This window comes from Silurus aristotelis (genome assembly GCF_946808225.1).
Source record: "Silurus aristotelis genome assembly, chromosome: 11".
Lineage (NCBI taxonomy): Eukaryota > Metazoa > Chordata > Actinopteri > Siluriformes > Siluridae > Silurus > Silurus aristotelis.
The window spans coordinates 7,107,029-7,129,048 of record NC_139584.1 but is presented as its reverse complement, the minus strand read 5'-3'; the positions used below and the strand labels follow the sequence as shown (position 1 = coordinate 7,129,048).

The window sequence follows — 22,020 nt, the reverse complement described above, 5'->3', positions numbered from 1 at the left end:
ACGTCACTCTAACAAACCCATTTCTAATCCTGTCCATCCTCGTCATTCCCGGTGGAAATCCAAAATGAGCCAAATGATCTGACTCTCCTAAGAGATTTGGATATGCCATCTCAGGCTGGTGAAGAGTGTTGTGTGTAAGTTTGAGGGCAACTAACGTACAATGAGTTACAGCTTTCTAGAAAACAATTCCAAACAGCAACAAATAAATCGCTTGCAAAGAGTGATAAGTACAAGTACAAGTTCCATACTTGCATTTTTCAGTAATAGTGAATCCATAGTTAAATCTTAGCTAGTAATATGATATTTCTCTCATATTTTCCACCTGAACATAATAGCAGACTGTTTGCTCCTGTAAGTGCAGACGGATTATTTTTGTGCTTATGATTATTTAAATAAAATAGAAAATAAAAGCTTTCAGACTTGACATGCAGACTTCGCCCATGACATTGTGGAATGCCCTCCTACTTTTAATGCATATTTATTCTTCTCCAACAATTGGAAGTTTTATTTCATTCGATCCCTGCTGCGAGACTTTGGATTTTCTTTTAATTTTATCCCATTTCCCATGTGGGTTTAAAACGCGGCAATTTATCTGTCATGTTTCAACGACTCTGGATAGCTTGACCACTTTGTTGCACAGCGTAAACACAGCTATAATGAAAAACAATGACAAGTCGACTCATGGCTTGATTGCTGGAGGAGGAAAGTTTTTGTCTGGGGCTTCTGCTTGAGCATGGACTATCCTCACGGGTATATTTTTCACGTTCTATCTCTCTGAAAATGCAGCCTGGAAGGGATTGTAGGACTGTAAGCGACTTGGCCGTGAGCAGAATTACAAACAGCACTATTTGTCTCGACTTACAGCACCTTACAGGGTTGTGTGTGTTACGCGTACATGCAAGTCTTGTAGTCATCATGTAGCCTGCTAGGTGCATATTGGGTAGTATTTGCATAGAACTTACACTGTCTTGTAATAGGATTCATTTAATGTGTATCACTATACTGTTGAGATCTCAGTTCTGATCAGAAGATGTTCATTGATTTTCTATAACAGCAGCTCTGAGAGTAGTTCCAGCTGTAGTGTTTGTGTTGATGGCTAATGCTTTACATACATGTGTTTTAAAAACATTATTTTGTTTGAGAATTGTCAACATAACACTCTGAGGTGATGTTTTTTTAGGAAGGAGTCTCCAGTATTAGCCCTCTAATCTCAGAGGATTTCGGACTTTGCTTTTTTGAGTTTAAAAAAAAAAGCGATTAGCAAACAGTGTATGTGTTTTATTCCATATGCAGCCTTGTATATTGATTTCATGATGAACATTGGTTGTAAATCATGAGAGTAACTTGTCCTACACAACTCTCCCTGTCTTTGTGATTTGGTCTTGGATTTAAGAGGTCAATATGTCATGCAACACAATTTATTATGTAATGGAAATGTTATGAGTTTGTCAAGAGTTTGATTCATGCCTTTTAGTAACAGCTGGTGACTAGGAGGAACTCTTCCTCACATCAAGCCTGGTGGGATGCACATTGTAGCCTGTGATTTATAACTGCACTGAGTTCTGCTCCTATTGTTGGCGCTCAGAAAGATGACCGTAAAAGGAAGCGCTCATAAGTTACCTCCTCTTGCTCCTCCTCCTGTCCCAGGCAGGCCAATGAGCTCAATCCTACCGTCCTCAAGAGTGCTGGGATTCCATACACACCAGCCGGCATGCACAATTGCCCCAGAGCTAGCAATCATCTACTATCATTGAGGAGGCTCGTGAAGAAGAGCAGGGCTGATGTCAGGTGTATTGTGCCCTCACGCTGTCAGCAAGGAACCCCAAATATCTGCATTGGAATGAGTGCACCCTAGGTGTTTATTCCTGACATGAAGGGAACAGATGCCTAGTGCACACTTTACTGTTGCTAACAAGCACGAGAACAAGTATCTAAGCAGCACATGTCTTCTTCTGTTCTTTTGATTCTAATCTGTCAGATTTACTGGATTAGTTTCAGCGGGTAGGAACATGACTCTGTTGACTGTTTAGATGTTTTGCTAAGATGCACTCTGTGGGATGGTATGGATTTCTCTAGGGAAGTAATGAAAGCAGTAAATCTGAGCTATGATAACAGTGCAGCTCTCACCTCAGTATGTATATATAGCACTTTTTTTTTTACTTTCAATTTTACAGGGCGGCTTTATGTAACATATGTCATGAAGTAAACCAATGAACAAAGTGTCATAACCAAGCACCATAGAAAGAAGTAAAAACTGTATCAGTATATCAGTATTATATGCAACCCAAGTATTCTTTTTAAACAAAATTTACACATAACATATTTAAACATAATCTGCCCTGGGGTGAGTTCAGGAAGAAATGTTGCAAAAGTCTGCTCAGAGATTACAATATTTTAGCAGTATACATTTGACATAGTTTGGAAAGTAGCAAACCCGAACCTATTCCAACATAACAATTCACTGTGGACAAGGCAAGCTCCATGGATTACATGGATTGGAGTGGAAGATCTTGAGTAGCCTGTTATAGAGATCTGACTTCAATCCTACTAATAATCTTTGTGTTGAATTGAACTGCTGAATGCCTCCCAGGCCTCCTCACCTTATATTGTTGTTAAAAAAAGTTTGATCAATGTTTGCTCATCAGAATAACTCACTCTGTGCTAGATCACTAAAATTAGTTTTTCCTACACTCCATTATCCTTGTTGATAATCCTTCTCGTTGGCACTGGCCACATTTCACCTACGCCCATGTGTTTTATAACCTTTACTGCTGTAGGTACTTTGTCACTACAGTTTGTTCTACAGCAACTTCAAGCCTTGGTTCCCACTCAGAGCACTTCAGGTGGTGGCATTCATGCTTATTTAACATCAGTGTTCACGTTCACTGTATAAATGAGGCCACTTCAAGAGATTCATGCAGCTGTTTACTGAAAGCAGAAGTGCAGCTTATCGTCGGCGTCTAATCGCGTTCCGTCTCATCGCCTATGTTTTGACGTTATCATGTATGCGATTGATTTGTGTGGCAGGAGCAATGGATTTGTTTGGCTTTTTTTTCTCCACTTCAACACCTGCCTGTGACTCATGTGTGTAGTATTATGCTGGTTCTGGGTATGCAGCGTGTCCTGTGTAGGTGTTCTAGAGGGCGCAACGCTTTCAAACTGCCCAGTCAAGCCTAGAGGAGGCGGATATACAAGTGGAGAGGGCGGACGAGTAGCTAAACAACAAGCAGAGAGGAGAGAAGGACAAGCCTATACCTGCAGGCCACTCTGCAAATAACTGTGCCAAGCTGAAGCTTCTACAGTAGACTCTGAAAAATGACTTATGAAAAGCAAGATCTTGATTAAAAAAACATAAAAAAAAACATTATAAGCTATAGTTAATTCAGTCATGTTTAGAATAAAATAGCCTTTATTTGTCCCATATACCTTACAGCACAGAGAAATTCGTTCTTCGCATATCCCAGCTTGCTCAGAGCACAGGGTCAGCCATGATACAGCTTAGGGTTAAGGGTGGCAGCTTGGCGATACCGGGGCTTGAACCCCCGACCTTCCGATCGGTAACCCAGCGTCTTAACCACTAAACTATCACTCCCCTTAGTCCCCCTTAATCATAATAATACAACAAGGAGAAAAAAAGGAAAAACCTTCATGGAAGGAGTCTCCAGTGTCAGTGTCCTCTAACAAGACTTTCTTCCACTGGAAAGTCTTCAGAACAGAGGACTTTGCTCTTCTTGAGTAAAAACAGCATACTTTTTATATAATATACCATCTTCAAATCAAGTGCTTCATTGATTATTTATGATTCTCACACCAGCAATTTTAGTTTAAAGTGAATAAGACAAAACTGCAGCTTATCTTAATACAAAAAAAAAATTCTATTAGATTTCTGTTAGTTTTTATACCATGTGTGGTTGTCATATTCACAAATTGTTTTGCTTAAATTTTATTTTTGTCGTATAAAATACTAAAGTAATCTGTAGACTAGGGGGAGTGGTGGCTCCAGCGGTTAAGGCGCTGGGTTGCCGATCGGAAGGTCTGGGGTTCAAGCCCCGGTATCGCCAGGCTGCCACTCTTGGGCCCTTGAGCAAGGCCCTTAACCCTTTATGCTCCGGGGGTCCCTTAGGAGGAAAATATCAAGGTCCGTGACGTCGGAGTGACGTGGGGCCGCCTTCCCGTGGGCTCACCACCTGCAGGAGGGACCGTAAGGGACGGTGCTGTGAGGATTGGGCAGCAGTCGAAGGCAGGGGCCTGCTTAGACTGCTGCCCCCGCGACCCGAATTACGGATAAGCGGGAGAAAATGAATGAATCTGTAGACTACAGCCATAATATAAAACAGTACATGGATATGTAAGATATTTTCACCAGTAGCCATGTAAATAATAATCAAACGGGTGACAGATGTTTGCCAGATGGTATAAAATTCTGTAACCCAAGTTGCGTTGCTTTTTGTATAATAAGGTGTAAACAGACTTACAGAAAATCTGTCACAGACCTATGTGTTGAACAGTTTTGTTTGAAATGTTTCAAAGTCATTTTCGGATTTACAAATGCATTACAATTTGAATAATCTGTCTCCGGTTATATAAAAACCCTGTGTAAACTAGGTTATTTTTCCTAGAAAAATCAAATTTATTTAATGTAAATAGAGCCCTGAGGTTGCTGACTGACACTCATAATGTTAAGGAAAAAAAACAGCATGCATGAGTTGGTTATAAAACATTCAGGGTCTTTTGACATGGTGTAATTAAATGAACATTGCTGTAGCTGTTGGCTGAATTGTCCACCGTGATGATGTGTGTGCCTTATAACAAGTCTTTTGTTTTAGCTTTGTTTAAAATTCTTGTCTTTCATGTTCAAGCTCACAAACAAACAAAGCTGTTGAACATGTTGCCAGATTCATTTAAACCCCCTCAGAAACGCCGGTGCCCATTTGACCTCTTATTTGCACGCCGAAATGGAATGACTTTACCTGCAAACAATGCCGGCTGACCTTCAGTTAAGTGTGGCACCCTTCATTCAGTACATTGTTCCTCATTTAGCAGGCTGAAACAAGTGCCTTAGCAGCATTAAGTCCTTCTGGGAAGAGCGCTGCCAGACTGGTGTGCCCTGCCCTCACCCATGCATCTCCGGGCCGATACGTAACGCAGGTCGTGTGTAAATCCGCTACACTGAAATCAGGTTTCACTCACCTACTTTCTGGCCGGTGGCAAGGTCGCAAGGCAGCCATTGTTGTTGTCTATCATTTGTCACATCACAGTATTCAGCACTTGCCTTGATGGAATGGTGCCGATTGATATAACGTTAAGCAGTAAACAGGCTGGTGCAGAGGTCAGCAGCATCACATAATTTATGTGTTTGGCTGGATGTCCTTTAATAGGACAATGCAGTTGAAGCCTACAGACTGTTTTGCTGCTGAATTACACACATTGTCCGGGTTTTCATCTTTTCCTCTATAAAATGCAAGAAGTTTTGGGATCACAGAGTGTTCCAGCTTCCAGTTCCAGTTTATTTGATTGACAGCCAAATGCTCTGACCTCTTGCAGCTCTTCCTGTTGCGGGCAGCTGTTCTTGTGTGTGTTCCACATTTAAACCTGATCAGTGGTGCATCAGGGAACAGATCAAAATAGTTTTCCCATGTTTGGCCCGGTGCATTGTTGCTCCCATGCTATTTTCTTCTCTCCCTTCGCTCAAGGGCACGTGGAATGTGCGTGAGATGATGCGACTGAGGGATTTTTTTTTTTGTCTGGAAAAGGGAAACTTTTCCGGGTGTATCTTTACTTTGGATCTTGTCCTTACTTCATAGCGACTGTTGGACGTTAGAGCAATAATTCATGCTGAAGGAGCATTTCGCACATGAATTACGATGCTTGGGCTTAGAAAAAAAACGTGTAGAAAATCCATCTTTTTACATGAATTTGATATGCCTACATTTTGAAATCAACAAAATTAGTCAGTAAATATTATATTTGTTATGCATGTCCCAAGTTATGTGAGGATTTAAGCAGGGAAAGTTCTCATTATTCAGAAGCTGGTTAAGCATCTGCTTGACTTCAAATACTGCCTGCAATGCTTACAATTTGTCATCTCTGACGTAATCACTTCCAAAGGTTATAGCTTCTTCTTAAGGTCAAGTGATGCAGGATGTTCAGACCCCACTCCATCTGGAGGAAAGCAATGAAAAACAAAATCTTCTGAGAATATTAGATCGGTTGTGTTATTGTCTCTGAGGAATTGACGTTGGTACGTTGGACTTTTTATCTTGCACAAGGTTTAACTTTTGAGTGGGGATTAAATTTTTTGAGAAAGGAAACAAATGTGGATACTTCCTGTACTGGAACAGGGACAAAACAATTATGTGTCTTATGTAATGAAGAAAAATTTATGCTTTCCTTAGAAATGTGAACGTAACTGAGACAGCACTTGTATCTGAGGTGATTGTATTCTCTTGGTGTCATTACACAACATACAATCAGTGCGTTTGAATTTAAAAAATGAAGCACATGTTGGACTGAACAGCATATGGTTTGCTGTTTGCACATTTCATTAGAAGGCTGGGTAGAGCAATATGAATACCTGAATAAGCTCCAACAAGATCCAAAAAGATGACATTAGGGTAAACTAAAAAATTTACAAAAAAAAACGAAAAATCACTTTACTGGTAGTAAAGGGAGACAGTGGTCTTGGTTTTCTGTTGTTTTTTGTTTGTTTGTTTGTTTGTTTTTAGCTACCACCAAACAACCTTTTTCTTTTTTTTCTTTTATTGTAGTGGGTTTTTTTTTCGGTGTTCTCTAATAAAGGTGTTTCATTTGTGTTACATTTTGAACAGTTCCACCATAAAATGCACAAAATGCAAACAGTAAAAACTACAATCTGACCTCTTTGTCCTACTTTAACAAGTATTTGAACTAATCTGTTTAGACCGTAAGGCTTGTATGAACTTTAAAGTATTGTCACATATACACACACACACCCACACGTGCGAAAATCCGCCCTAATTTGTCTGTCTCTTCTATTTTGCATCTGTCCAGTGGGAGACAAAGTACCCGCAGACATCCGTATCTGTTCCATCAAGTCCACCACGCTGAGAGTGGACCAGTCCATCCTCACGGGTAACAAACATCTAAATATACTTTGATGAACACTCATTATTACAGTCAGAGCGTTCTGAATGGCATGGACATGATTAGCATGGTTGCGAACATGTAGTTATTAAGTATATACAGTGTGTGCACATATAATTAGAATTATTGTTGCTCAATTTTTATCTATATACATACCGACACATTCTATCTTTTTCTGTCTGTGTGTACAGGCGAGTCCGTTTCTATCATTAAACACACTGACCCTGTTCCCGACCTTCGAGCTGTCAATCAGGACAAGAAGAACATGTTGTTCTCTGTGAGTGCCATCACACAGCGGCTATGCTGACCTTTTAGCTAGTTATCAGCGCCGCCCTGTCACCTCTTTTATTACTTTTGTTAAATGGCGATACAGGAAAAAAAAAAAGAAAAGCCATAGCTTCTTGACTGGCCTTTCTGGAGTCAAAAACAGAAAGCAGCAAGGAGGAAAACATCCTGTGATCATTGTAACTCTTCAGAAATGTGTTTAAGTGTAACTGGTTTTACTATTTTTCATGCAGGGGACTAACATTTCAGCAGGCAAAGCCGTGGGCGTGGTAGTGGCGACAGGTGTGAACACCGAGATCGGAAAGATCCGTGACGAGATGGCATCCACGGAGCAGGAGAGGACGCCGCTGCAGCAGAAGCTGGACGAGTTTGGCGAGCAGCTCTCCAAAGTCATCTCGCTCATCTGCATTGCTGTGTGGATCATCAACATCGGCCACTTTAATGACCCGGTACACGGAGGCTCGTGGATTCGCGGCGCCATATACTACTTTAAAATCGCTGTGGCTTTGGCCGTGGCTGCAATTCCTGAGGGTCTGCCCGCTGTTATCACTACCTGCCTGGCGCTTGGCACACGCCGCATGGCAAAGAAAAACGCCATTGTGCGCTCACTGCCCTCTGTGGAGACACTCGGGTGCACGTCAGTCATCTGCTCTGATAAGACTGGAACACTGACTACCAACCAGATGTCTGTGTGCAGGGTGAGTATATGTGGCAATGCAATGATTGCCATTAGGATAATTCCTTGTATTGACTGTTAATCAGACTAAGCTTTCAGCCTGTGGATTAAAGTCGACTAATTCAGTACTTGTGAGTGAATGTAGCTACTAAAAGAAGAGCGAATACAACAGGATGGGATTTAGTAAGAAAATAAAACACAATGGGTCAAATTAATCAGGTGACCAAGTGTAGTGATGCAATCCAAAATGATGCTTAAAAGTAGATTATAACACTGTATAGCACTGATTGTAACTGTGTGTTATTACAAAGTGTTTTATTCTTCTCATACCACAGCAATTTGGTAATAACTAATTATTTTTAGGGGGAGTGGTGGCTCCAGCGGTTAAGGCGCTGGGTTGCCGATCGGAAGGTCTGGGGTTCAAGCCCCGGTATCGCCAAGCTGCCACTCTTGGGCCCTTGAGCAAGGCCCTTAACCCTCTATGCTCCGGGGGTCCCTTACGAGGGAAATATCAAGGTCCGTGACGTCGGAGTGACGTGGGGCCGCCTTCCCGTGGGCTCACCACCTGCAGGAGGGACCGTAAGGGACGGTGCTGTGAGGATTGGGCAGCAGTCGAAGGCGGGGGCCTGCTTAGACTGCTGCCCCCGCGACCCGAATTACGGATAAGCGGGAGAGAATTAATGAATAATTATTTTTATTGATTATACAATGGCACGTCATATTTTTCATCCATTAATAGACACATTAAATTGTTTAGAAATCGATTATGACTTATGTGCAGGTATAAAAAGTAATTCCCTCATAAGCCGCTTGAATATAAAAGGGAAAACACAGCGTGTTGTTTACAAGGATAACACACATTCCTTCAGTTCTAAATATTTTCAGAAAAGCATACAGTTACAGATTTACCACTGACTGTTACAAAGCACTGATCTTGGAGGCTTCTTCATCTGTCTCCTTACAGAAACCTTTACCATATTGGCAATTACTAACATTATTAACAATCTGTTTATGTTCACGGTTAAGTTCCGGTTCAGAATGAATGAATGTATGAATGAAGATATTAATTTAATTATTTGGATAAATTAAGAAATCAATTATACTTAAATATTGATTATTGGGGAAGTAGGAGCTCAGTGGTTAAGTCTCTGGGGTACCGATCAATAGGTCAGGGGTTCAAGCTTTGGGATTGCCAAGCTCCAGCCAAAGAAGTATTCTGATTAAATATATATATATATATATATATATATATATATATATATATATATATATATATATATATATATATATATATATATATATATATATATACTGTAGATAGATAGATAGATAGATAGATAGATAGATAGATAGATAGATAGATAGATAGATAGATAGATAGATAGATAGATAATGATGTATAGCAATTTAAAATAAAGCACGATTTAAATTACAGCTGGTGCTCCTATGAGGGCTGCTACTATAGATGTGATTTCAGCACTTTCTAACCAATACATAAGACAACACTAAGTTATACAAGATAACACAAAACAAACTAAGCAGACCTACACACAGGACCACATAGACACTTCCTGTCTTCTTCTAGTATTAGCAGTTAGAGATCTGCACTCTCAGTGAGTGTACATCCTGCAGCTCTGTTTGGTGTTCTCCCACTCTCTGGCCCAGAAGCTCTGCTCTGCTTCCTGTGAAGATGGAGGTTGGCAAAAGTACAAGTCTCAGATCCATAGAAGGAATGTAGAGTCTAATAGAACACTTGGACAGCGAGGCTGCAACTCCTAGAACTGTTAGAAAGACAGCAGTGGCAGGAAGAGCAGCATTTTTTCGACTGAGTTGCAGATCGGCATACACTCTGATGGGCCTTAGGAATGGTTTGATTCCAAATCAGGAAGCCTGATTTGCATATCCAATTATGTATTTGTATATAAAAAGAGGCTGTGATTACTGTAGTTTACCCAGAACATCCCTGAATGCCTTAAATTCACTATTCGAACCTCACTATATTGATTGACTAGATTTCCTCCCTGTCACTACAGTCTACCAAATTAACCAAAAGAATCTCAAATAAGCTTTGAGGACAGTTTTCTGAACTTGTGTCATTAAATCAGCATGGGACTATTTCCCAGAAAAATGAACCACTTAGTTAGAAGACATGTGCAGTGTGTGCCCTAATTAAACACACAATGATATTGAAAACTGTGTGAAAGAGGGCAGCTGGGCTTTCAAGCGTTTGGAGAGATCTCATCTGAAAGGCAGTGTGAATGGGATGAAAATGCAAGACATCACTTCCTTTTATGGAAGGGGAAAAAAAAAAAAACGGTAAAGAAAGAATTGATTAGAATATGTTTTAGAGCACTCTACAATACAGATTGAATAAAAGCAGCTTTATAACAATCAGTGGTTACAATATAAAGATGTGAACACAGAAAGAATTTGTGCACATCAGTATTCCGCTGCTGTTGTGCGTCCAGCTCGAGTTTCTCAGCATGTTGTGCATTCTAAGATGCTTTTATGCTCACCATTTTTGTAAAGATTGCGTATTCGATTACGCTAGCCTTACTGTCAGCTCATGTCAAGTCTGGCCATTCACATATCCTACCTTTCTCATAAATAAGGTGTTTCTGCCTGCAGAACTGTTGCTCACTGGGTGTTTTTTTTTTTTTCCAATCACATCATCCTACACATGTTTGTAACCTCTGGAGACTGTTGTGTAAGAACATTCCTGGAGATCACCAGTTTCTAAAATACCCATTAAACTGACCTTTCTGACCCCCCCAAAGTGTGAAGTGTTTTAAATATTTAAACAAGCTTTAACAAGCCTTTGCTTTCTAGATGTTTATCTTGGACAAAGCAGAAAGTGAGAGCTGCTCTCTGTCCGAGTTCACCATCTCTGGATCAACGTACGCACCTGAAGGAGAAGTGTGAGTGTCTCAGTATCTCACTACTCAGTTCACATTTTTTTAAACGTCATTTTATATTCTGCTTGTAAACTGTTATAAAGCTCATGCTGGCACGTGTCTTCGCAGATATCTGGATAACCGACCGGTGAAGTGCCCCAGCTATGATGGTCTCGTGGAGATGGCTACTATCTGTGCTCTGTGTAACGACTCCTCGCTGGACTTCAACGAGGTAGCACCATACACACGTTTATGTAAACCCAATACCACACACTAATAATTACAGTTTAGAGGAAACTTCAACATATTTGTTTTTCTATTAAAGGTGCAGGTTGTAATGTTTAAAAATGTTACTTGATTAAATATTTCTGGCCCAGAAAGCAAGCTACACCAGCATCTGGAGCACAGCTGCTCAGCTTTGATATTTGGAATCATATTCTAGCATGATACCTTTCACTGTAGTCGGTTAGGAAGGAAGGTAAAGAAAAAATAGCAGATCGTTCTTTAATTTGCTTTTAATAGCATTTTTTACATTATGTAATCAACCAACCAGAGATTTTAATTTGTGTGTAAAGCTAAAAAAAAATCGTGTGTGTCATCAGGCAAAAGGTGTGTATGAGAAGGTGGGAGAGGCCACAGAGACTGCTCTGACCTGCCTGGTGGAGAAGATGAACGTGTTTGATACAGACGTCAGGAACCTCTCTAAGATCGAGAGAGCCAATGCCTGCAACTGTGTAAATATCCGCAGTTAAAATTGAATCAGTGATAGACACCACATTGTTGTACAGGTTTGAAGTGTAAAGCTAAGTGACATAATTTGTGTGTGTATGTGTACCTAACTTTCATAGGTGATCAAGCAGCTAATGAACAAGGAGTTTACTCTGGAATTTTCTCGGGATAGAAAGTCAATGTCTGTGTACTGCACCCCCAGCAAGGGCAAGTCCACCACCAGCAAGATGTTTGTTAAGGTGAATCGATATGAACCATGCCAGATGTAAAAAACAGCTTTTAGAGGAGAGAGTTATTATATTTTTATCATATTTATTATATTTTAGAGGAGTAGTCAGACGAAAGCTTTTATCTCATAACCAGTCACATATATCAACAGTTAAAGGGGATTTAATGCTAAATCCTTGTTTGCAGGGAGCCCCAGAGGGAGTGATTGACAGGTGTTCATATGTACGTGTGGGGGCCAACCGTGTGCCCATGACCCTGGGCATTAAGGATAAGATCATGTCTGTGATCCGGGAGTACGGCACTGGACGAGACACGCTGCGCTGCTTGGCACTGGCCACCCGGGACACCCCGCTCAGGAAGGATGAGATGGTTCTGACTGACACGGCACGCTTTGCTGAGTATGAGGTATTTGCATGATTGAACGTGTAATTAAAAGTGCAGCTTGTACAGGTGTTTCCAGACTTATAATATTCAAAGAATTACAAAAATAATAATGGTTTGCAATATTTTCTGGGCCGGAAAACCCTTTTTTTTTTTTTAACAGGATGTCTTTAATAGTGTTTCATTGTAGCAGGAAGCATTGCTAAGTTCCTTTCCTGTTCTGCTGTGTGCAGTCTGACCTGACGTTTGTGGGCTGCGTGGGCATGCTGGATCCTCCTAGGACCGAAGTGGCTGCCTCCATCAAGCTGTGTCGTCAGGCCGGTATCCGGGTCATCATGATCACGGGTGATAACAAAGGCACGGCCGTGGCCATCTGCCGGCGCATCGGCATCTTCTCCGAGGAGGACGACGTAAACAAAATGGCTTTCACAGGGCGTGAGTTTGATGATCTTTCGCTCCAATCGCAGCGCGAGGCCGTCATGGCTGCTCGCTGCTTTGCCCGAGTCGAGCCCTCTCACAAGTCCAAGATTGTGGAGTTCCTTCAGGGCTTCGATGAGATCACTGCAATGGTAAAGACATTAAAACCAAAATGCTACAATTACTTCGATGTAGAATGTTGTAGATTTGTAAGGTACTGGTTTGATAGAATTAGTCTGGATAATCAATAATCCAGTTTCTAGGAATTATAATAACATTGTTGCCATTTATTTATAATCTCAATTATGATGCGTGCAATGAATGAACAGTGGAGTAATTACAAATATTATTTATTAATGAATTCGCAATTGATTATTAGATTAGAACTATTGTACAAGTTATAATTGTTCATTATTGATTGCTGTAAAGACGGGAGATGGGGTGAATGATGCCCCTGCGCTGAAGAAGGCAGAGATCGGCATCGCCATGGGCTCTGGCACTGCTGTGGCCAAGACAGCCTCAGAAATGGTCCTCGCTGACGACAACTTCTCCACCATCGTAGCAGCTGTTGAAGAAGGTCGAGCCATTTACAACAACATGAAGCAGTTTATCCGCTACCTCATCTCCTCCAACGTTGGGGAGGTTGTCTGGTAAGTTAAATGAGATTTCTTTTTATTTGTAAGTCAGAAAACTGAAAACATTACGTATCAAAATAAAATAAAAAACATCTATTTTTATAGAAGGCCATTATCTTGTGTACATATTTGTGGGTTGACTCAAACCAATCACTCCTGGAAGTCCCAATTATTTTCCATTCAATTCTTGTTTATTTTTATTTATTTGTGACTGCTGATCACTGTATTATTAATGTAAACTGTCTCAACTAGTCCTTTGCATTGTTGATAAAAAGGGACATTGCTCTATAACTCTTAGTTCTCTGGGTTTATGTGTGCAAAGTATAATGGTGTTTTTTCCTTTCTCTGTAGTATCTTTTTGACTGCAGCGCTGGGTTTTCCCGAGGCTCTGATCCCAGTACAGCTGCTGTGGGTAAACCTGGTTACAGATGGCTTGCCAGCCACTGCACTTGGCTTCAACCCCCCTGACCTGGACATTATGAACAAACAACCTCGCAGTGCCAAGGAGCCCCTGATTTCTGGATGGCTCTTTTTTAGATATCTTGCCATTGGCTGTGAGTAAATATGATTCTTAACTGAAAGTTGCTGACTATCTCAGGGCAAGTGCAATCAGATGGCGTTCTTCCTGTCTGTCAGAAGATGCTTTGATTGAATCTGCTGTCCTGACCACTGCTGATAAAATTCCACCTATTTTATATTTTTTTATTTCTAATAAATAATATTAAAATGATTAAAACAGTGATAAAACTAGTGCCGTTGAAATGAACTGAGTTAACGCGTTAAATAAAGAATGCTTTCTTGCTGTCCTGAGAAGCTGTAGTCCACCAGTAAAAACAATTCTGGCCATGTGGAAGGATTTTAAAGATTCTACATAGGTGAAAGTAAAATGTACTGTTTTTTGAGAAATTGTACTTTGGGGTTGGCAGGTCTGCATTTGTACAGTTTTCTGTTTCCATTGTATTACAGACTTGCAACTCTGATCTGTAACTCTAAACCCTGCAGTGTGGAGGTCCCTCTGGAGTGGGTTTGAGAAATCGTGAGGTATCGAGCTGTAGGTGGTAATTGCAGTGTGTCTGTGCTCTGTCTCGTAGGCTATGTGGGAGCTGCTACAGTGGGAGCTGCAGCCTGGTGGTTCATTTTGGCTGATGACGGCCCTCAAATCACCCTTTACCAGCTGGTGAGTGTACAGTCAGGCTTCCGGGCCGCACGTGGGATGTGGAGCTGTTAACAATAACAAGTCATTTGTTCAAGTGTTAATGTTTTAACTTTATTTGATTTTTAACTGCCATTTAACTATTTCCTGTCTGTGTGTCTGTGTTCCTCGCAGAGCCACTTCCTGCAATGTTCTCCTGACCATCCTGACTTTCACGACCTGGAGTGTCACGTGTTTGAATCGCCATACCCCATGACCATGGCGTTGTCCGTTCTGGTCACCATTGAGATGTGCAACGCTCTCAATAGGTTTGTCTCTTCGTTCAGGACAAAGTATCGTCTAATTTTAACCAGTTCTTTTTGCACTTTTCCAAGTTTTCCAAGAGGGACAGTTCTGGGATGGTAAAACCTGGCTTAGTACCAACAAGAATTAAGATTTTAGGGGTGTAAGGAAAAAATATTGAAAGCACCAATCATTGATTGATAGAAAAACAGTTTAACAGGTAACTTTCAAACTAAAAGGAATCGATATAACAAATATTAATACTTGAAAATATGGCATTAGAGCCCAAACCAAAGAAAAACCTTTATCTCTCCTTCTGCTTGCTGTTTATTTCTAACAATATCGAACGATTTTATTTTGACAGTTAAAAGATTTTGTTTCAAAGCAGAAAAATAAACCTTGCAAAAAACCATCTCTAAACATGTTCATTAGAAAACCTCCACAACTGATAACAATACTTTAAAGCGTTCCAAGAAGCAGAAATAACGTGCTTCTTTATTAAAAAAAAAAGGTTCAGCAGATCCACAAAGAAGCACTCAGGGAACAGAGAAGGCAGCAAATATCACTGCACTGTGATAAAGATTATTGATGAAAGTGTTTGGGAGATTCATTAGAAATCATTACTTGGTGTATTTGTCAGTGAAGGATGAAAAACTAAAGGCAAAAATGTCATGTTCTATAGTGAACTATATTCATTTCTGGATGTGATGTACAACTCTCAAGCTTGTGTGGCTTTATTTACCGAGCAACAGCACAGACTGAATCATCATGTTCTCCTTACTGTCTCCTTACTGTGGGCTCTTTTGTTACTACAAATATAACAGCGTGTTTTCTTCTTCAATCCCTGTAACAAATCACTGACTCTCTTTTTTTATTTTTTGCCCAGTCTGTCAGAAAACCAGTCTCTGCTGCGCATGCCTCCGTGGGAAAACGTGTGGCTGCTGGGAGCTATTTGCCTCTCCATGTCCTTGCACTTCCTCATTCTCTACGTCGAGCCACTGCCGGTAAGAATGACAGAGGACTGAAAGAGCCGGGAATTTTTAGTCTAGCTGGACCTGAGAATAGGGTTTCAGATGATCTGAGTTTGTTTTCTTTCATTATTATATAAAGCTCTTAGAGTTTGGTATGTTTTCTTCATTTAACTTGAAGGCCAAAAATTTTAATATCCACCTCACACTCCATTATTTTTTACAATATACAATATATGGACAAAAGTATTGGGACACCTGAATTTTTCAATGTCATCCAGTATATGTTTCTTCCCCAAACTGTTACCACAATGTTAGAAGCACAGAACTGTATTGAAGGTCTTTGGATGTGTAGAATTGTTCCTGCATGGCAATACCATTGTGCACATTTCATAAAAATATAGTTCATATGGTTCATTGTGGGTTTTTCAGTGACCCGGTATAGAGCTCTGTTCTCCCTTATTAAACACCTTTGGGATGTATTGGAATGCTGAATGCACCTCAGGCCTCCTCACTTCACCTACATCAGTTCTTGATTTTACAAACACCCACCCTTGTGGCTGAATGAGCACAAATCTCCACAAGCACACTCCAAAATCTAGTGGAACATTTACCCAGACATGTGTAGGGTAGAGGTTATCATAACAGCTAATAAGAACTAGCTGTTTCCTTCATAGGATGTTCAAAATTATACATTTATATATACATTATAGTCAGGTGTCCATATAGTGTATTTGCGTCTTCAAAATTTAGTCAGGTATTAAAAGATGTGTGTTTGACATTACATCGAACACACACACTGGAAAATAAGGGTCACGCAGGCAGGAAAAGGGTTTAGCAGGTTAACATCCACCTCATACTTGCCAGTTGTGCTAAAATGAACCACTATGGCATGAGTCATTAACTAGCGGACTGTGATCCAGATTCACACAAGCAGAGTATTTCATTGCAACACATAAACGCATCGTAAAATATATATATATTTAATAAATATATATTTACTGTAGCAGAGCCAATCAACACATGGAACAAACTGGCGCAATTCATCAACTGTACTTCTTAAAACATTAACCATTTCTAGAGTAGTCGGTCCTGTTGTGGTTTATAAAATCGCATGTATTTATGTTATAAATTGTTTAGCTAGAGGCAGTTCATCAAACTAGCTACAGGGTTTGAGACTAGCTATAGGGCTTGAGGCATTAGCTTTAGACTAGATACAGGGCTTGAGATGTTATCTTGAGATTAGCTACAGGTATTGAGGCATTATCTTGAGATTAGCTACAGGGCGTGAGATGTTATTTTGAGATTAGCTACAGGTATTGAGATGTTATCTTGAGACTAGCTACAGGGCTTGAGGCATTATCTTGAGATTAGCTACAGGTATTGAGATGTTATCTTGAGACTAGCTACAGGGCGTGAGATGTTATTTTGAGATTAGCTACAGGTATTGAGATGTTATCTTGAGACTAGCTACAGGGCTTGAGGCATTATCTTGAGATTAGCTACAGGTTTTGAGATGTTATCTTGAGACTAGCTATAGTGCTTGAGGCATTAGCTTTAGACAAGATACAGGGCTTGAGATGTTATCTTGAGATTAGCTACAGGTATTGAGATGTTATCTTGAGACTAGCTACAGGGTTTGAGGCATTATCTTGAGATTAGCTACAGGTATTGAAATGTTATCTTGAGATTAGCTACAGGTATTGAGATGTTATCTTGAGATTAGCTACAGGGCTTGAGGCATTATCTTGAGATTAGCTACAGGTATTGAGATGTTATCTTGAGATTAGCTACAGGGCTTGAGGCATCATCTTGAGATTAGCTACAGGTATTGAGATGTTATCTTGAGACTAGCTACAGGGCTTGAGGCATTATCTTGAGATTAGCTACAGGTATTGAAATGTTATCTTGAGATTAGCTACAGGTATTGAGATGTTATCTTGAGATTAGCTACAGGGCTTGAGGCATTATCTTGAGATTAGATACAGGTATTGAGATGTTATCTTGAGATTAGCTACAGGGCTTGAGGCATTATTTTGAGATTAGCTACAGGTATTGAGATGTTATCTTGAGATTAGCTACAGGTATTGAGATGTTATCTTGAGATTAGCTACAGGGCTTGAGGCATTATTTTGAGATTAGCTACAGGTATTGAGATGTTATCTTGAGATTAGCTACAGGTATTGAGATGTTATCTTGAGATTAGCTACAGGGCTTGAGGCATTATCTTGAGATTAGCTACAGGTATTGAGATGTTATCTTGGGATTAGCTACAGGGTTTGAGGCATTATCTTGAGATTAGCTACAGGTCTTGAGATGTTATTTTAAGACTAGATACAGGGCTGGAAGCATTAGTTTGAGATTAGCTACAGGGATTGAGATGTTATATTGAGACTAAATACAGGGTTTGAGACATTATCTTGAGATTAGCTACAGGTCTTGAGATGTTTTCTTGAGACTAGATACAGGGTTTGAGATTTAAGATCAAAGGAGAGTTTTTTTTTATAAACTTTTTTTTAAATATATTTACAGATTTACATTCATTTTACTTGCCCTTTCTTGCAATTGATGACCTGTCTTAAAAGAAAAACTGACAAAGTGTAGGAAATTATTTTCTTTTGGGCTTAGATAAGAAAAACAAACTGAAGCATGTGTGAATTATAATTTTTTTAAAGATATAAATTTATCATTAATGCATTAAACAGTGGCATCATTGTTACCACTGAGTCACATTGATTGTTTATCTAAAAATGTTATCTTTCCTGGTTTAGCCTATAATACATCATTTATGCTGTAGCAAAGCCTGTGAACATGACTGATAGACATGGAGACATTCTTATCCTTCTTTTTATTTCAGGTCATCTTCCAGATCACTCCTCTGAACGTGACCCAGTGGCTGATGGTGCTGAAAATCTCCATGCCCGTCATCCTGTTGGACGAACTGCTCAAGTTTGTGGCGAGGAACTACTTAGAGCCGGGTAATGACATGCAGCAAGAGAGCTGGAGTGTGTCTGCATGTGTCCAGGGCATCTCTTGGCCTTTCATAGCTCTCTGTCTCCCCCTGGTGGTGTGGCTGTACAGCACGGACACTAACACAAGCCGCACACTGGGGTCCTCCTGACTGACCGATTGCTGACTTGAGACCTGCTGTGATGCTAACACACAACAACTTACACAGAACCTCAATTAACCCCAAAAGAACATTTGCACAGGAATCCGCATACTGTACGTTTGGTGTTTTTTATTAATAGAGTGATGACTTATTACTTGTTGTTCAATTTTAAAGCACACATTCATTTTTTTTTATTCTCTATACATATATAACAGCTATAATATTATGAAATATTATAAGCAGTCAATGGATAAATATATTTATTAGCTTGTTTTTGAAAGGGGCACAGACATATTGGACATCTCAATCCATAAGATGGATTAGAGCGGTGTGTGTATTCATGACTCGATCTGGTACAGTAAAAAAAACTAATTATATCCCTGATTATATTGTTTTTTTCAATCAACCCTTCCTAATTTATGATATTTGAAAAAAAAAGGTTACTTTCTGCATTTGGCAGAATTCAGCTACCTCAGTTTCACTGTTGTCCACTTAACTTTATCTCTGATTCTGGTTTATTTCATTTCTTTTTTTTCACCGTAGCTGAATATCTTTAAAAGGGTTGTTTGTCATCTAAAAATCTGAATTGCATTTGCAATGTAACCCATAATACGCCTTTTCTAGGCTCTATTCAAATCCTGTATACTTATTGCTTTTCCTCTAAATGAAGCGTAGCTCTGCCCCCTGGTTGGGGTGGAGCTCATTTCCGGGCCAGAAAAACAAAAATATTTCTGAAAAATAGATTTTGTCTGAAGTCACTAAATATTACAGACTGCACCTTTAAATATTGGAAAAGAAAGTGCTCGAGCTAAAATCCATGATAACATAAGGTTAAGTTTTATAAACGAATGAAGACTATCACTTTTTAAAAAAAATATTGTTTCACTTGGACACAGTTTGGAGTATTTTTTATTTCCCCTGACCCGTGTGAAGGTCTTGGAAAAACACGCACAATGCTATAGCTTAACATGTAGGTAAGCAATGCTGTGTGTGTATTTGTGTGTGTATTTGTGTATTGAATGTAAATAAATATACACTGGTTTGAATCGAATATGTACAGCACAAAAGTCTCTAGGGATGTAGGGAATTCTGGGAATAAGTGGTAAGATAGATAACTTGGTAAATTGGCAGATTGTATTTTTTTATATGTACTTGATAAAGTATGTCAGAACTTTAGGCTCCTCGTTTCCCTGTTTGAGAGCATGCTTCACTCAGTGTGTGACTTAATTGTTCTGAGAGTGAAAACATACAATAACTCTAACTTCTCCTGCACCTTCTCACCACCTGACTCGACTCTTACTAATATTGCAGGTTGTATTTTTATATTTAAAATGTGAAATATTTTCTTTTATTCTCAAGTTATGTTAACTTAAGAAACAGGGTTGCCAGGTTTGTAAAACTCAGATTGTGGCATCCCAAACTCTGACATGGTGAAATGTCTTGTAGTTCATACAGTACTGAGAAGCACCACACACTATAAAATAAGCATTTTATACCCGCCGTCTTTAATTAAGCTCCAAAAGCGGACAATTTTGTTTACTGTTTCGTTCAAACATTCCTGCTTCCTTCTGAAATGTAGAGAACATTTGTTTTTTGGTGGGCATGATCTTATAGGAAAATAATAAACGATTGAGTGGTGTGATGCACTGGATTTACCCTGAAGATGATTATTTTCCCATAACAGCATGTCACAAAGTGCTGTATTTCTCTTAACTGCAGGAGGTTGCCAAGTATTTAATTTAACATCATGTGCTCATTAAAATGTTATGTTCTGGAATACCCATATTTGCAAAACTGATTATATTCTACTCTTAACAGCCTCTCTTCTTTCTCTCTGATCTAAGATAGTAATAAGAAATACATTTGCTTGTTGGGCTGAACGAGAATGTTCAGAGAAGCTGGAAAGCACAAAGCCTTTCTTTTTTATTCATGAATGGTAAACAAGTATCTCCTTATTCTTCACCATTCACTTTTTTTTTTTTTTTTTATTTTAATGTATGCCCCGTGTCTGTCAAACAAACCCCAGTGTGAGTCTTTACTATATACATTTTAGAACAAGTTCATGTCAAAACAAGCTGTTGCTCATATCAGAATGTTTTGAGTTCAAATCCCAGCACCACCAAGCTGCCACTGCTGACCCTTGATCCTTAACGCTCAAGTGCTGGATAAGGACATCTGTAAATGAATCAATACCTTCTGACTAATCAGAATTGAACATTTAACAATGCTCTGGTCTCAAATAATCTTGAACCTGCAGGACAAAAAAAAAAATGAGCTCATGGAAAAGCTAGAAAGGAAAACTGCAGACTTGGCAACCCTAATAAAGCACTTGATGTTGTATGAGACTCATTGAGATACATGTAGTGTATTTAAATACTTCTTTAAATGTTCATGCGAAATTCTTCAGTCTTTCACACAAGCTTTTGTAACAAAATGTTTTTTATATGATCAGCCTTTTCTAATCTTTCCATCTCTCTCTCTCTCTCTCTTTCTCTCTCTCTCTCTCCTCAGTGCGGGCCCTGTAAACCTGGCCTGGTTCTCAGTAATCCTTGCAGAAGCTGTAAAGGTTTTGTTAGTTTAGCTCGTGTGTTTTGAGCAGCACCACATCCTTCATGACCTGCATGCCAACTGTGCCAAGTGCTAAAAAAAAAGCGTTATATTAAAAAAGTTTGTTCATTGAGTGAAGGGTTCTCTGGTAAAGAGAGTAAACCGAGTGAAATATTACAGGAAATCAGGGTGCATGCCCATTTAAGCAACTCAAACATGATGCTGGTGAAACCATAAGCTTCTGTATAGCACAACACCACTTAATTTAAATGTATGTATTTAAACACCAGCAGGCATTAGTGACAAGCACCTGTTATTTCTTTTGTTTTATTTTTTGTTTCATTACTTTTTTTTTTTTTTTTTTGCAAAAGGACTTCTTTTGTGAGGGTGTGTGTACCAAATGATTGTGACAGGAAGGACTATCGCTTCGAAAGGACATGTGCGTCCTGTTTTAAAGCAGATGAGCGACAGGATGATAAAAGCAGCCAGTTGATTTTTATGGTTTCTGGTGACGACTACAGGAAAGACGCTGCTCAGGCAGTGTCCAAAATTGTAATTATCACAATGACTGGTTAATAAAATAATGAAAAA

The 22,020-nt window shown here is 39.5% G+C and overlaps 1 protein-coding gene across 1 annotated transcript in view; it reads left to right on the top strand.

Moving 5' to 3' along the window:
* The window catches only part of atp2a2a (ATPase sarcoplasmic/endoplasmic reticulum Ca2+ transporting 2a), a 33,770-nt gene extending 11,750 nt beyond the window's left edge, over positions 1–22,020 (top strand). Inside the window, exons 6-21 of the mRNA XM_083555216.1 lie at positions 7,030–7,110; positions 7,314–7,399; positions 7,641–8,105; positions 10,913–11,001; positions 11,107–11,209; positions 11,580–11,711; positions 11,826–11,945; positions 12,121–12,339; positions 12,549–12,884; positions 13,162–13,382; positions 13,719–13,921; positions 14,459–14,544; positions 14,695–14,828; positions 15,689–15,806; positions 18,628–18,748; positions 21,394–22,020. Of these exons, the coding sequence (XP_083411342.1) occupies positions 7,030–7,110; positions 7,314–7,399; positions 7,641–8,105; positions 10,913–11,001; positions 11,107–11,209; positions 11,580–11,711; positions 11,826–11,945; positions 12,121–12,339; positions 12,549–12,884; positions 13,162–13,382; positions 13,719–13,921; positions 14,459–14,544; positions 14,695–14,828; positions 15,689–15,806; positions 18,628–18,748; positions 21,394–21,407 (2,528 nt within the window). The 3' untranslated portion in view covers positions 21,408–22,020. The remainder of the gene's footprint in view (positions 1–7,029; positions 7,111–7,313; positions 7,400–7,640; positions 8,106–10,912; positions 11,002–11,106; positions 11,210–11,579; positions 11,712–11,825; positions 11,946–12,120; positions 12,340–12,548; positions 12,885–13,161; positions 13,383–13,718; positions 13,922–14,458; positions 14,545–14,694; positions 14,829–15,688; positions 15,807–18,627; positions 18,749–21,393) is intronic.